Source organism: Cucurbita moschata, unplaced genomic scaffold, assembly GCF_002738365.1.
Source record: "Cucurbita moschata cultivar Rifu unplaced genomic scaffold, Cmos_1.0 Cmo_Scf00063, whole genome shotgun sequence".
Lineage (NCBI taxonomy): Eukaryota > Viridiplantae > Streptophyta > Magnoliopsida > Cucurbitales > Cucurbitaceae > Cucurbita > Cucurbita moschata.
The window spans coordinates 453,280-467,253 of record NW_019268579.1 but is presented as its reverse complement, the minus strand read 5'-3'; the positions used below and the strand labels follow the sequence as shown (position 1 = coordinate 467,253).

General features: G+C 38.0%; 5 protein-coding genes across 6 annotated transcripts in view; all 5 read left to right on the top strand.

Moving 5' to 3' along the window:
* The window catches only part of LOC111437290 (3-ketoacyl-CoA thiolase 2, peroxisomal-like), a 12,605-nt gene extending 9,369 nt beyond the window's left edge, over window positions 1–3,236 (top strand). Inside the window, exon 15 of the transcript XR_002709426.1 lies at window positions 3,225–3,236. The gene's annotated coding sequence lies outside the window, so the exon portion shown is untranslated. The remainder of the gene's footprint in view (window positions 1–3,224) is intronic.
* LOC111437292 (RNA-binding protein FUS-like) lies at window positions 109–2,557 on the top strand. Its single transcript, XM_023075186.1, has 8 exons — window positions 109–348; window positions 742–822; window positions 907–995; window positions 1,182–1,256; window positions 1,378–1,508; window positions 1,583–1,765; window positions 1,889–1,966; window positions 2,184–2,557. Exons 1-8 carry the CDS (start codon window positions 226–228, stop codon window positions 2,285–2,287), a joined length of 864 nt encoding a protein of 287 aa, XP_022930954.1. The 5' UTR covers window positions 109–225; the 3' UTR covers window positions 2,288–2,557.
* Window positions 3,026–5,601, top strand: LOC111437294. 2 transcript variants are annotated; one of them, XM_023075188.1, is made up of 6 exons: window positions 3,033–3,114; window positions 3,169–3,641; window positions 3,753–3,837; window positions 3,932–4,247; window positions 5,079–5,319; window positions 5,412–5,601. In XM_023075188.1, the coding sequence occupies exons 4-6, from the start codon at window positions 3,981–3,983 to the stop codon at window positions 5,429–5,431; spliced, it is 528 nt and encodes a 175-aa protein (XP_022930956.1). In that variant the 5' UTR covers window positions 3,033–3,114; window positions 3,169–3,641; window positions 3,753–3,837; window positions 3,932–3,980; the 3' UTR covers window positions 5,432–5,601. The 2 variants fall into 2 exon arrangements, with proteins under 2 accessions (XP_022930957.1, XP_022930956.1); XM_023075189.1 differs by lacking the exon at window positions 3,932–4,247 and having other exon boundaries at window positions 3,026–3,114.
* Window positions 5,602–7,037: 1,436 nt separating this feature from the next.
* On the top strand, window positions 7,038–10,676 carry LOC111437293 (glycine-rich RNA-binding protein 10-like). The gene is made up of 8 exons (XM_023075187.1): window positions 7,038–7,312; window positions 8,370–8,450; window positions 8,527–8,615; window positions 8,832–8,906; window positions 9,001–9,113; window positions 9,685–9,894; window positions 9,981–10,043; window positions 10,264–10,676. The coding sequence occupies exons 1-8, from the start codon at window positions 7,190–7,192 to the stop codon at window positions 10,365–10,367; spliced, it is 858 nt and encodes a 285-aa protein (XP_022930955.1). The 5' UTR covers window positions 7,038–7,189; the 3' UTR covers window positions 10,368–10,676.
* Window positions 10,677–11,405: 729 nt separating this feature from the next.
* On the top strand, window positions 11,406–13,528 carry LOC111437399 (pantoate--beta-alanine ligase-like). Its single transcript, XM_023075360.1, has 5 exons — window positions 11,406–12,129; window positions 12,679–12,792; window positions 12,873–13,004; window positions 13,201–13,402; window positions 13,437–13,528. Exons 1-4 carry the CDS (start codon window positions 11,545–11,547, stop codon window positions 13,315–13,317), a joined length of 948 nt encoding a protein of 315 aa, XP_022931128.1. The 5' UTR covers window positions 11,406–11,544; the 3' UTR covers window positions 13,318–13,402; window positions 13,437–13,528.
* The last annotated feature ends 446 nt before the right edge of the window (window positions 13,529–13,974 follow it).

The following is a 13,974-nucleotide window of genomic DNA, read 5'->3' as shown; positions in this document are numbered from 1 at the left end:
TTTTTTTTTATAATTATTAATTTAACAAAAAAAAAAAAAAAAAAAGCGAAATCACGTTAAAAGTCCGTACTTTGAAACATTTGATAAAGAAAGGAAAACCTTCATTTCAGAGGGTTTAGTCTCTTCTCCAAAGATACAGTTAGCAACTCCTCTGTGGCGCGCTAGGGTTTCTGATTATCTCTCATCGTCTTCCTCCATCTATCGCTTCCCCGCCAGCACGACGCCATGGATAGGTACCAGAAGGTCGAGAAGCCCAAACCTGAATTACCTATTAACGAAAATGAGATCCGAATCACTACTCAAGGCGCCATTCGAAACTACATCACATATGCCTCTACACTGCTCCAGGTATTTCCTCTTCCCATTCAATCTCCTCTACTCTTTACTCCCATCATCTGATTGCATTTCACAATGTCCGCTTGCTGATTCCTTTTTTTTTTTTTTTTTCCTCCCTATTTTGTGTGTGTGTGGCAATGCTGTGTCCGTTCTGTAGGATTCGGTTCGTTTTTTTCAATTTGGAACTGTCTGTGCGTCAATCGATTCGGGCTGCTAGGGATTTTGTTCTTAGTTCTCGATTATTCGATGTTTCTGGGGTTGCCTGTGTAATTTTATCGATATGTTAATTCGTGTATTCTTCTAGGTATTGGGAAGAACTTCATTAATTATCACTTATAGTTTAGTCACGAATGATGACAAAATATTGAATCACATTGAATATTGCTGTTCTTGGAACTTATTCAGGAAAAACGTGTCAGAGAGATCGTCTTAAAAGCAATGGGACAGGCAATCAGTAAAGCAGTGGCTATTTCAGAAATTATAAAGGTTTATTTCCCTAGAATATGCGTGCGTTTGAGTTCAAATGTTGTGTAGCTCGTAATTGATTAGCTTTGCGTATTCCCAAAACAGAAGAGAATACCGCGGTTGCATCAACTAATAGCCATCAGTTCAGTTAGCATAACTGATGTATGGGAACCGATTGAAGAGGGTCTTGTACCGTAAGTTTTCTTAATCTTTGCCTTCAGATTTAATTGTATAACAAAGAATTGAGAACCTGTTTGTGTCTTAGTTGATTTGCACTCAGTCTATATGCGTCGCACTACTTTGTTGCATGTTCTATGGGTTTGTACTATGTAGCTTACTCCTTTAGACGTGCACAAAATAACTTCTAACATGTCACGCAGGGTGGAGATGACTCGTCATGTCTCGATGATTTCAATTACATTGTCCAATCGAGAGCTAAATAAAAGTTCTCCAGGGTAAGTTGCTGTATTTTTGCTGATTCTGCAATTTGGTATAAAATGTGGGATTTTAGCTACTTTTCTTACATATTTCATGTTGTTTCTTCATGCATGATTATGAAATAACTTTTGTTTGTAGGTATCAAGCTCCATACTTTGTGGAACAGCCAAAGCAACAATATAACAATCAACAGCAGCCTCCTCAACAACAACAACAACAACAACCACCACCCAGACAACATCGCATTTATCACAATGCTGTTAATGAAGGTGATTTCGACATTTTACCATTGGATCGTACGCTACCTTGTATAGATTTTTACATATTTTTGGCATTTTTGCAGATCCATATGGCCAAGGGAGAGGACGTGGTAGAGGGAGAGGGCGCGGTTGGGGAAGAGGTGGATATGGAAACTACCAAGGTGGATACGGCAACTACCAAGGTGGATATGGCCACTACCAAGGTGGTTACGGCCAGTACCAAGGTGGATCTGACAACTACCATGGTGGATCTGGATATTATCAAGGTGAATATGGAATTATCAGATAGTTTAGATTGAAGCATGTTCTAAAGTGTTTACTGGATTGCAATAGCCTTCATACTGTTCTGGAGTAGGATTTTTAAATTTTGTGAGTTTTATTCATCATAGATAATGGGAACTATCAAGGTGGATATTCGAATTGGGGAAGAGGAGGTGGGCGGAGTAGAGGCGGCTGGGCTTATCGCGGTAAGTTTCTTTCTCTAATTTCTCCGCACATTGCAAAAATACAAGCCAAATCTGTCCTTGAGTTGTCTGTAGGAATGTTTTGAAAATTATTGCACTGCGGTGACTTGTTAAGTTTTCTTCAAAATCATAGCCAGTAATGAAGGTGTATGTAGCTCTATAATGTTTGCGAAATGCTCATGGGAACAAGGCGTTTCAAGCGATTATTTTCTTCCTGCAGGAGCTGGATACGAAAGAGGCAGAGGAGTAGGGGGTAGAGGTTATGGCCGTGGACGGGGGCGAATGGGCGGTCGGGCAAGGGGCAGTGGTGGAAACCAGGTTTAGTCGAAACATATTCGTTTGTTCTTCGTGCCTCTTACTTGAGCTAAATGCTTGCCTTGGCCAGTGGGATGAACTATCACATATTTGTTGTTGATAGCTTGGAATTCGGTTTTCACAATTTCCAGCGTTATTAGGTGTTAGCGTATTTTTCTTTATAGATAATGTGGGAATGCAGCATTGTATTTGTGGGGCAAGGTTGTTTTTTGGTTCATGTTTTTGCATTTAGCTGAAGAGCAATCAATTTATTATTACTTATGTAATTCGTTTTATTCTTATCTCTTCTCCAATATTCAATACTCTTTATTTTCGAGCCAACAAAAGCAAACTTAAACTAGTTAAAGATATATTCACGATCAAGAGGTCAAGTAGTTGATGTGAAAATACCAAATTGCCCCCAAAATACCTTGAAATAACAATTTGATCCACTAATGGGCTTGTGTAACACATGTGGATTAGGTGCTTTGAGAGTACTAAAAATATTTTTACACACCTAATGCCTACCACAACTTCCAAAACAATGAACGAAAAAGTGACACGTAAGTGAAAAAGAACGACAAAAGTTGGTCGTCTTTTCAGCATTTGGTTGTCCATTCAAACATTTATTATAGCAAACTATAATGTGATAGCGACCTAACATCATTAAATTGTCATTTTGTAAAAACTACTCTTACCATATAAGTCTAAAGTTGCATTCACTTTTTATTTGTTAAAAACACAGAAGTTCGGTTAAAAACACAAAAGTTCAGAAAACGAGATGGGGAATGAGTTCCTCGTCCCCGTTGGGTGGATTTTTTCTACCCTCTCCCTCGCTCATTCCCTACCTGAATGGAGTGTTTCCGCCCTATTAAGAACGGACGTTGCATCCCTAATTATGAACCAATCAGGTCAATGCACTCGTAGGCCCTTATCATGGGACCCATCCACATTCATCCAAGTGTAGGGCTCAAGCAAGGGTCACATGGGCCAAGCTATGCAGTGATCTCAAAATGAAAAAAATTATTCAAAAAACCGTCGCAAAATATTTGTCTCTTAATGAGTTTGCACAATGTGTTTATGTTTTAATATTTTATTTTGGCATCTTGTGTTGTTTATAAATTACTCAGATCACATGCCACCTCTCTTACACTCATTGCTTGCTTATCTTCAGCATCTTCCTTAGATTCTCATTCCAAAAATTTCTCTCTGTATTCATTTTCCCTCACAGCCTTTCTCAGTGAACACAGGGAATCTTCAGCAAAGGGACAGCACAGCCAGATCTCTAAGCCCTTTCCCTTTTGACCCAAAGTTTGTCACCTTTCTTCGACATGTGCAAAACCCCTTTTAAAGGAACCTCCTCCTACCAATCACACCCATGCAGGTACCACTTTCAAACACCTTTGCTCTGTAGAAGTTCCTAAAAATGATGGCTTTTCTCTCTGTTTTTTCTGTTAAATCTTAATGGATTATTTGTTGTTTTGATGCATTGCAGCAACTTCTTCAATGGGTTTTCAAGGAAACTAACGAAAAAGATGGGCATAGGACTTCACATTCCACCAAGAAGGGAGCAAGTTGGGGTAAGAGAAAAACTGCACACTACCTGTTTGATAAAATGTCTAAGTGGTAGTGATTTGTCTTGAGAGTCATGAATGTTTAACTTGAATCTGCTAGATCAAAGGAGATAGTGGTGTCTAGTCCAAGAACTGAGGACTTTGATAACATGCAACAATATTGGATCCAAAAGATGATAAACGAAGATATTGCTAAGGGAATGAGAGAGATTGGTCAAATGGCAGATTCTCCTTCTGTTCATGCAGGCACCAAAGTCTTGCCAATCACTGATACCACTTTAGTAGAGCAATGCAGCAAAAAAGAAGTTATCTCCAATGGGGAGACTAAAACCAAAGCCAAATCAAGAATGAAGGAGCTTTTGAGATGGGCTGTGGCTTCAAAATCAAAAAAAGGAGGAAAGTTCATCACTGACAAGGTGATTTCTTAACTTCTTAATAACCTGCCCTTGTTTGGATATTGGATTAGATCATTTGCCTCTTGAACTACCACAAGCTTAAGCTCATAAGTTAAGATACTATTCTCGACACTCTTGTTAAGTTTGGACTTGGGGATTAGCATGATTCGAAGAATCGAAAACGTGAACTATACTAGCTTTGGTCGAGAGGAAGTGATATTGCAGGGATTTGAGCTTATGGCTCTAGCTATGATATAATTTTAAATTGCTACCGAACTTTTGAGATCCCACCTCGGTTGGGAGGAGAACCAAAGCATTCTTTATAAGGGTGTGGAAACCTCTCCCTAACAGACGCGTTTTAAAAACCTTGAGAGGAAGCCCTGGTGTGGGAATCTCTCCCTAGTAGACGCGTTTTAAAAACCTTGAGGGGAAGCACTCGTTTGAAAATCTCTCCCTAGCAGATGCGTTTTAAAAACTTTGAGGGGAAGTTCTGGTGTGGAAATCTCTCCCTAGCAGTCGTGTTTTAAAAACTTGACAGGAAACCCGAAAGGAAAGCTCAAAAGAGGACAATATCTGCTAGTAGTAGGTTTGGACGGTTACAAAACCCAAAACTTGAACTCATGGGTCTCAACATATTTTATTTTCTTATAGGTTTTTTCTATGTTACTAAATCAATAATTAATGGTGACTGTGATTTGTATCCATGCTGAACATGAAAAAAACAAGAACACTAGCATAACTATGTTTTGCTTTCTGATGGTTTATACAGTCTTATTTCACAGTCAATAAGTTTTCTGTATTTGAAAGCTATACACATTACTGAATGGCTCAAAATTATGCAAATTCTTTCAGGTATCACGAACACGAAACCGAGAAGCTCCTGGCCGGGACGATGATCAAGCGAGCAACGACTCCCGCAAGGTCAGTTTCAGATGGGAAGCTGAAAGACGCTCCTCCGTTTCCTCAACCTACTCATCGGTATCGCGAGTTTCCTCCTTCAAGAACTGTTCCATTACCCTTAATTCCACTGCCATTGAAGAAATCAATCACTGTTGTCCAAGAAAAGGAAGCTGGATCACTACAGATTCTGAATGTAAGGCTCTAAAACTGACTTATATGAAAATTATTATGAAACAAAAGCATGAGGAACTGACTGAATTCCCTTCTCTACCTTGAAATGGACAGTTGTTGTGCTTGAGCTGTGAAGGAAGAGGAAGACAGATTATCAACTGTTTGATCTACTTGCAATCTGTGAATTGTCAGAGGATTTTTATGTAAATTTTTTTTGAAGTATCTGAAAGAACATGCATCTGAAGTAAACATTTTGAATGTAATTCAAACCATCATCTAACAAGTTTTTAGTGTAAGAGGGTAACTGAGCCTCGCATCTGCCTTTCCTTTTCGCTACGTGAAACTTTTCGGGTTTTCGCAGGTCGAGATTGAGATCATAACAGGCATCTTAGGACAACTGAGCTTCACATCTGCCTTCCCTTTTCGCTACGTGAAACTTTTCGGGTTTTCGCAGGTCGAGATTGAGATCATAACAGGCATCTTAGGACAACTGAGCTTCACATCTGCCTTCCCTTTTCGCTACGTGAAATTTTTCGGGTTTTTGCAGGTCGAGATTAAGATCATAACAGGCATCTTAGGACAACTGAGCTTCACATCTGCCTTCCCTTTTCGCTATGTGAAACTTTTCGGGTTTTCGCAGGTCGAGATTGAGATCATAACAGGCATCTTAGGACAACTGAGCTTCACATCTGCCTACCCTTTTCGCTACGAGAAACTTTTCAGGTTTTCGCAGGTTGAGATTGAGATCATTACAGGCATCTTAGGATAACTGAGCTTCACATTTGCCTTCCCTTTTCATTACGTGAATCTTTTCGGGTTTTCGCATGTCGAGATTGAGATCAAAATAGGCATCTTAGGACAAGTATCACTCATTTAGATGTTTCATTCTTTTCTTTTGAGTTCAAGCAATTTTGGCATTTCTTCTTTTCTGAAAATTTGTGAGAGAAAGACTAAACTTGCTTTACTTGGGAGGAATCAAAGAACCATTTTGGCATCTTTTTTAAATCACATCATACTGGCTTCAAAAGAAGCCAGCAACTCACAGAAACCATTGGGAAGCGATATTCATCAATGCTATCCTCGGTCGGAGATATTTGTGTGAGATTCCATGTCAATCGAAAATAGGAACAAAACATTTCTTATAGGTGTGTGAAAACTTCTTTTTAGTAGACGTGTTTTAAAATTGTGAGGCTAACAACGATATGTAATGAGTCAAAGTGAACAATATCTGCTACGGGTGAGCTTAGGACGATTACAAATGCTATCAGAGTCGGATACTAGGCAATGTGCCAGTGAGGATGCTGGCCCTCAAGGGGTGGATAGTGAGATCTCACATCAGTAGTGGAAGAGGAAAACAAAACATTCGTTTATAGGGGTGGAAATTTCTCCCTAGCCGCGTTTTAAAATTGTGAAACTGATAATGATAAGTAAGGGTAATAACTATAATAGTTTTGGTTCGTATACGGACAGTAAAGATATTTTGATTTTTTTTTTTAATTTAAATGTATTAATGAAAAATAATTTTCATCTAGTAATTTTAAAATAAATTATTAATGATTAATTATTCAAATAATTTGAGGCCCACAATCTAATGGTTGAAAAAATAAGTAAAATCTAAACCGTCGGTGCAGTTTACGCGCCAAATTTGCAAATAATGTTGCACCAAAAAAAAAAGAAAGGAAATTGTGGAACCTGGCGAACCGATTTCGTCTGTAGTTTAAAAGGAAAGTGAGAAAAATTCAGGGGTTTTAGCCTCCTTTCCCCCATTTCTTTCTTCCAGCTCAAAACCATACACAGACACTCACACTCAAGCTTTCTCCCCTTGCCCGTTAGGGTTCCTGATTTCTTCATCTTCTTCCCTCTTTCGCTTCCCGCCTTGCTGAAGCACTGCCATGGATAGATACCAGAAGGTCGAGAAACCTAAGCCTGAATCTCCGATAAACGAAAATGAAATCCGCATCACCAGCCAAGGCGCTATCCGAAACTACATCACTTATGCTTCCACCCTACTGCAGGTACCATATCACTGTTTCTTTGATTGATTCTCATTATCTATTGTATTTCATTTCGTCTTTTGTTGGAGTATCTTTGTTTTATTCTTTCTACTGATTTTTCGTAATGCTGAATCTGTCTTATGAGGTTAGGTTTCTGAGTGTGGATTGTGGATACATGAGACGTATTAGTCAAGTTTTAGGATATTTTCTTGGTTTCTATTAGTTTTTGCATTTTCTTTTTGTAATGTTAGTCGGCATTTGTTGAGTTGGTATATTGCTGGTGTATTGATTTCGTTTCTTCTACTTGTGACTTCTGAGGGATGTTTGCTCGCTGGCTGACGCTTTGCCGTAATTTGCATTGACTGTGAAAGTGTCTGTTAGTTTAATGCACGAGTTATGGTACATCGTAATCTGCGATAGCTCGTTAGATGTCATCAGTTATGTTTGATTATCTACAGTCCTTATAGTTTTTTCTTCTAATTTTTCGTGAATTTGTAGTTTCGGCATTATTTTCTTATAAGAAGAAAAGATACAGTTGAATCTATGCTTTATACTGTATTCTCAAATCGAGTTATTATGTTAAGTCATCGATCATGTGGAGCTAGGTGTTTCTGTATTAACTTGACGTGATTTTTGGCTCAGGTTTCTTCCGGTTGTATACATTTTTTCAATGTGTAAATTGACCGTCAAGATACATTACGTTATTGTTTTTCTTATAAAAAGAATCACATACACTACAGCTCATGTTATACAATGTAATATCATGGAGTTTGGTGTTTCTCTATTATATTGGCTTGATTTTTTGGATCATAGATTTTTTTCAATTTGTATATTTCTAATTTTTTATTAGAAGAATTTAATTATTAATGTTATTCATCGGATCAAGTTTAATGTTCCATTGTTATACGTGCAATTAGTTGATGATTTCAATTGCTATTTTTTTTATTCAGGCTAGACTTGGATTGCAAAGCTTAGCTATATTTAATTGTTTATTCAGACATATTTCTAAGCGTGTTGCTCAAGTGAGAATGTACCTTTTATGTTTTGGTTTAATATATCACATTTTTCACTCATCCAGGACAAACGTGTTAGAGAGATAGTCTTGAAAGCCATGGGACAGGCAATCAGTAAAGGTGTTGCCATTGCAGAAATTTTGAAGGTTTGAGTTCTTTACGTTCTGCAACTGTGCATGTTTAATATTTTATACTCAGCAGGCCAGTTTCATCCTCTAACAGAAGCGAACTCCACGATTGCATCAAGAAACTTCCATCAGCTCAGTGAGCATAACTGATGTATGGGAACCTATTGAAGAAGGTCTTATACCGTAAGTTTTTTAATATCTAGGATTCTCTGTTAATTGCCTAATAATGACCTATGCACTTCCTGTGGGTTGGTTTCTTTATGCTTGTATGCACAACTTTGCGTTGTGTGGCTTCGTACTCTTTAGTTTGCAATTGCAGATTTTCTTATTGCTGCGAGTATGTAGCTTTATCGTACTGTTCTGCAGATGTTTAACAAATAATCTCTGAGATATCTGCAGTGTGGAGATGACTCGCCATGTCTCAATGATATCAATTACCTTATCAAATCGGGAGCTAAATAAAAACGCTCCTGGGTAAGATAATCTAGTCCTTAATGTACTGCTTTCCATTTTTTGTGCTGAAGTTTCTTTACGAGTGTTTAAGAATAAAAAATGTTATTATTTGTAGGTACCAAGCTCCACATGTTGTGGAACAGCCAAAGCAACAATATAATCTGCAACAGCAACAGCAACAGCAACAGCCAAGACAGTCTCGTCCTTATTACAATGCTATTAATGAAGGTGATAGTTCAATCTGAAAACGATTTATTGTTTATTTGTGAAAATGTTATATCTTCCACCCTACATAGTGCAGCAACAATACATAAAAAAAAGGCATGGAAACAGAATCAAGAGAATTTAGAATTCTTGGGATCCACCATACGCCATTTCGTAAGTAAAGAAATCAAATATTTAAGGTTAAATCTTCTTGAGCTTCCAGTATCTCATTACCAACCTTCCCTTAAAAACAGGCGCCCAAACCCCCCGGGGGGGGGGTTGATCCCAGTGAATTTGGGCTTTGGGATGTTAGGGCAGGACTAGATGTTGGTTGAAGGTTTGAGATACTGGGTGGGAATCTGTAGGAAAGGAATCAGTTGATGTTACTGGAGAATAACGTAGTTTCATACAATAAGCACAAACCACACAAATCTCCACCCGAGATTGGCCACACCCAATCGATTCTAATTCATTGGGAAGGTCAAGTCTGTGCCTGGACAATCTATAAACAATGTTGAATGGAGACTGAACTATTAACTGTTGGATTATGGTTCTCTCATACTTGAACTCTGAGACATTCCTGCACATATAGCAGATCCATATGGCCAAAGCCGAGGTCGTGGTAGAGGGAGGGGACGTGGTTGGGGCAGAGGTGGATATGGAAACTACCAAGGAGGATATGGCAACTACCAGGGTGGATATGGAAACTACCAGGGTGGATATGGCAACTACCAAGGCGGATCTGGCAACTACCAAGGCGGGTCTGGTAACGGCTACCAAGGTGGATCTGGCGACAACTATCAAGGTGAATATGTTTTCCTCTTTCATTTTCATTCAAGCTAATCCTTGAGTACAGCCTAATATATAGTTTCTATTTTGTTGTCAACATAGATAATGGTGGGTACTCAAACTGGGGTAGAGGAGGTGGGCGAGGCAGAGGTTGGGCATATCGTGGTAAGTTTCTTTCACAACTTTCTTTTTCTTTTCAGAATCGTTTGTTGATTAGCGAGGCCAGGCAACTGTCATTTTGCTGACTTCGTTGATGTTTGGTGCCACCAAATTATTGTTAAGCTCTTGTGATCTTTACTTTTAAGATTTCTTAGAACAGAGAGATGAAACAATGATGTGGTTAGTATGGATCGAGTTAAGTTTGAATCAATTGCATTCCTTTCAGGATCTGGCTATGACAGAGGCAGAGGGGGTAGGGGTTACGTTCGAGGTCGGGGGCGGATGGGTGGACGAACAAGGGGCGGTGGTGTCGGTAGAAACCAGGCTTAGTTAAAAAGTTATTCGTTTTTTTTACTTGAGCTAAATGCTTTGCCTTGGCCAGTAAGATGCTTTTTATCTGAATATAATGTTTTTAATAGCGTGGAAATTTGGCTTCTTAGAGCGTTGTTGAGCAGTAATTTCTTCTTTTGCCTGTGGTAATGTGGTGGGCAAGGTTGTTTTTGTTTATGTTTTGCATTTAGCTTTATAAGAGCAGTCAGTTCGGTTCATTCAGTGTAATTTGTTTTTTTTTTACCCATACGTTTTCCCGTACCTAGCATCTTTTTGCTATTATTATTGTATTCTTTTCTACTTAGTTCATTTCTATTATTTCTTCGATTACACCCTTCCGAAAAATTAATCTTATTTATTTTGTGCCTTTCGAAGAAAAAAAAAAGAGGGAAAAAAAAAAGTAAATAAAAATGATTTAGAAGAGTCTAGATTCCAAATGAATGAAAACGTGAATAAATTGGTCTCGGTCACTTTTTGGGACGGAATGGAAGAGGATAGGAGATTTCCAAGAAAAATGATCTAATGACTTCGAAAGAATGAATGAATTGTGGGAATTTGATGTGATGAATATATCAAGTCTCAAGAAATTTAAGAAATATTAAAAGTGACCTTTTCGAATAAAATATAATATAATTTAAAATATAGGTAAAGTATAATATAATTCAAAATATAGGTATTATAGGTATTATTAAGTTGAGAGTTAGTTTTAAAACTTTGTAAAATGTGTAATAGGTCAATAAATATTTAAATTTTATTAAATAGTTTTTAAATTGAATTTTTAATTTTGTATTAGACAACTAAGTAAAAAAAGAATACACCTGAGATACATGAATAAATTAATACAAGTATTAAAGATACATTATTAAATCAATAAAACATCGAAATAAAGAAATAAAGTTATTATATATTACTAATAAGATATATATATATATATATATATATAAAAGTACAAAATATCCTTTAGAAAGAGTGAATAAATTCTAAGAATCATAGGTTTAAAAAAGAGGCTATTAAAAATATTCATTCAGACCAACCTTTTAAACCGCTTGAAGCATACGTGGCCTCGGCGTCATGGATTCGGATATCGATTTGGATCTCCCTCCAAATTCGTTCACACAGAAAACCTTGATTTTAATCGACCAGTTCGAATCACTCTGAAATTGCGTTCCAATCTATTATGGCGGGGAAGGAGAAGCCGATGATAATTACAGACAAGAACCAGATGAGGACATGGACGAGGAGCATGAGATCCCAAGGGAAAACCATTTCCCTCGTCCCCACCATGGGATTTCTTCACGACGGCCATCTCTCTCTAGTCCAAGAAGCTCACAAGCATGCTCAACTCGTCGTGGTCTCAATCTACGTAAACCCTGCCCAATTTGCCCCTTCCGAGGACTTGTCCACCTATCCTTCAGATTTCGACGGCGACATTCGGAAGCTCATGGCGGTTCCTGGAGGAATCGATGTTGTTTTCCATCCTCACAATCTCTACGACTATGGAGTCGAATCGGATTTGGATCGTGGCGCAAATGGCGGCGGTTCTGGTGGAAGGGCGGCGGATTCTTGCCTGGAGGAGTCTGGTTCAGAGCATGAGACATGGGTGAGGGTCGAGCGATTGGAGAAGGGGATGTGTGGGAGAAGTAGACCTGTTTTCTTTAGAGGAGTTGCGACCATTGTTACCAAGTTGTTTAATATTGTGGAGCCTGATGTTGCAGTGTTTGGCAAGAAGGATTATCAGCAATGGCGGGTTATACGCCGGATGGTGAGTCTTTACTTTCGTTTGTTTCTTTATGGGATTGAAGAAGGTCAATGGTTTGATTTTGACATAATTCATTATTTGTCATCTGAATTTCATTGCTCAATTGTTAGATTTATGAACTTTCTTTGCATTCATCTTGACAGAGAGTGCTAAATCTCCGCTGTTTGTGAGACTATCTGCAAATGTTAAACTTGTTTTAAAGGCATAATGATCAATCCCATTGATGAACTAGTAGCTTAAGTTCTCAATTATGTGCAAGAAAAGCACTTAGGAGGGTCGATTTGACACTAATTCAAGCTCAGAACTGATGGTTTGTTCTGTTTGCTAGCAATATAGCCTATAGGGTATGGCTTGAATTCATGACCCTTGAAGTTCATTAAGTTCTGATCTTGATAGTTCAAAAATTTGGGTTGGGCAGTCAGCCTCTTGGATGTTATATGTTTCTCTTAACTTCTTGGCTTATAATCGTTTGTTCTAGATTTCAGCAGTTATTGGGTTTATTACCACTGATGAATGATGATGATATTTCTCATGACTTCAGCTCTTTTGTAGGTTCGAGATCTTGATTTTTCTATAAACATTGTGGGGTCGGAAATCATGCGCGACGCCGATGGTCTTGCAATGAGTTCTCGCAATGTGAGGCTCTCACCTGAAGAAAGACAAAAGGTTTTCTCCATTACAGTGTCTACATATTGGCTTTGTGTCATTTATGAATGATAGAATGAGTAATTGGGTTCTGTCCATAGGCATTGTCTATAAACAGGTCGTTGTCAAAAGCAAAATCTGCAGCAGAAAGAGGTGAACTTAATTGCAAGAGATTAAAGAACTTGGTTGTGGAAGAAATAGAAGAAGCCGGTGGGCGACTTGATTATGCTGAGGTGAGCCCTCCATGACTTAAATTAGGAACTCTTTCAGACATGAGCCTATATTTAGTCGAGTTTAACGTTACTTCAACCGTTATTAACTGCAAAAATGATAGCGTTATTTTTCAAAAACACCTTGAAACTTGAAACAACAAAGCAAGTTCAGTGAGAGATTGTTTCATATGGTTGTTGTTGTTGTTGTTGGGAGCAGATTGTGGAACAAGAGAGTTTGGAGGTGGTGGAGGAGATAAAGAGTCCAGTTGTGATGTTGGTTGCTGCCTGGTTTGGGAAAGTCAGGCTCATAGACAACATGGAAATAAGCATTTGAAGATGTAATGCTCATATGTGTTTAAGCTTATCTTAGGAGGGGGTGGCTTCTGAATTATGGCGAAGTTTTTAGATGCATAGATTACATTCTAAATTATGCTAAGAAAAAAAAAAGATTACATTCTATTATATTCAAGAAACTTTTATTTTAAAGTTAATTTGATTAGGAATTAATATATTTGTGTGTGACATAGTAAATTATGTTAATATTATTGATTGATTCGAAATGAAAGTTATGTACACTTCCAATTTTTTACAACCAACCACCTTCTAAATTTGTCTTCTATTTTTATGAAAAAAGTTCCTCAATTTCATTTTTTTAGAGTAATTTTGAAGTTCAAAGGTTAAACTTTGTAAAGTAAAATTCTTTGTATTACAGAAATTTAGGCTTTCTAATGGACTTATGGCCTTGCACCAACATGCTGACAAGAAAAAAACACCAATCAAATGATTCGTTACCTTCTGTGGGTGGGACGATAAGTTTTGTAAAATCCAACAGGCATGAATGTTGGTCTTGAACCTATTCATCTCGGGGAGAAGCATAGGTAGGGCATGGGCAATAAAAGATCCTTTTCCTGAGCCGTGGTCCAGCGGTGTCGTTGCCACAAAAGCTACCTATATTATATGGGCATGGCTTAGCTAGTCGTTGGATTTACGT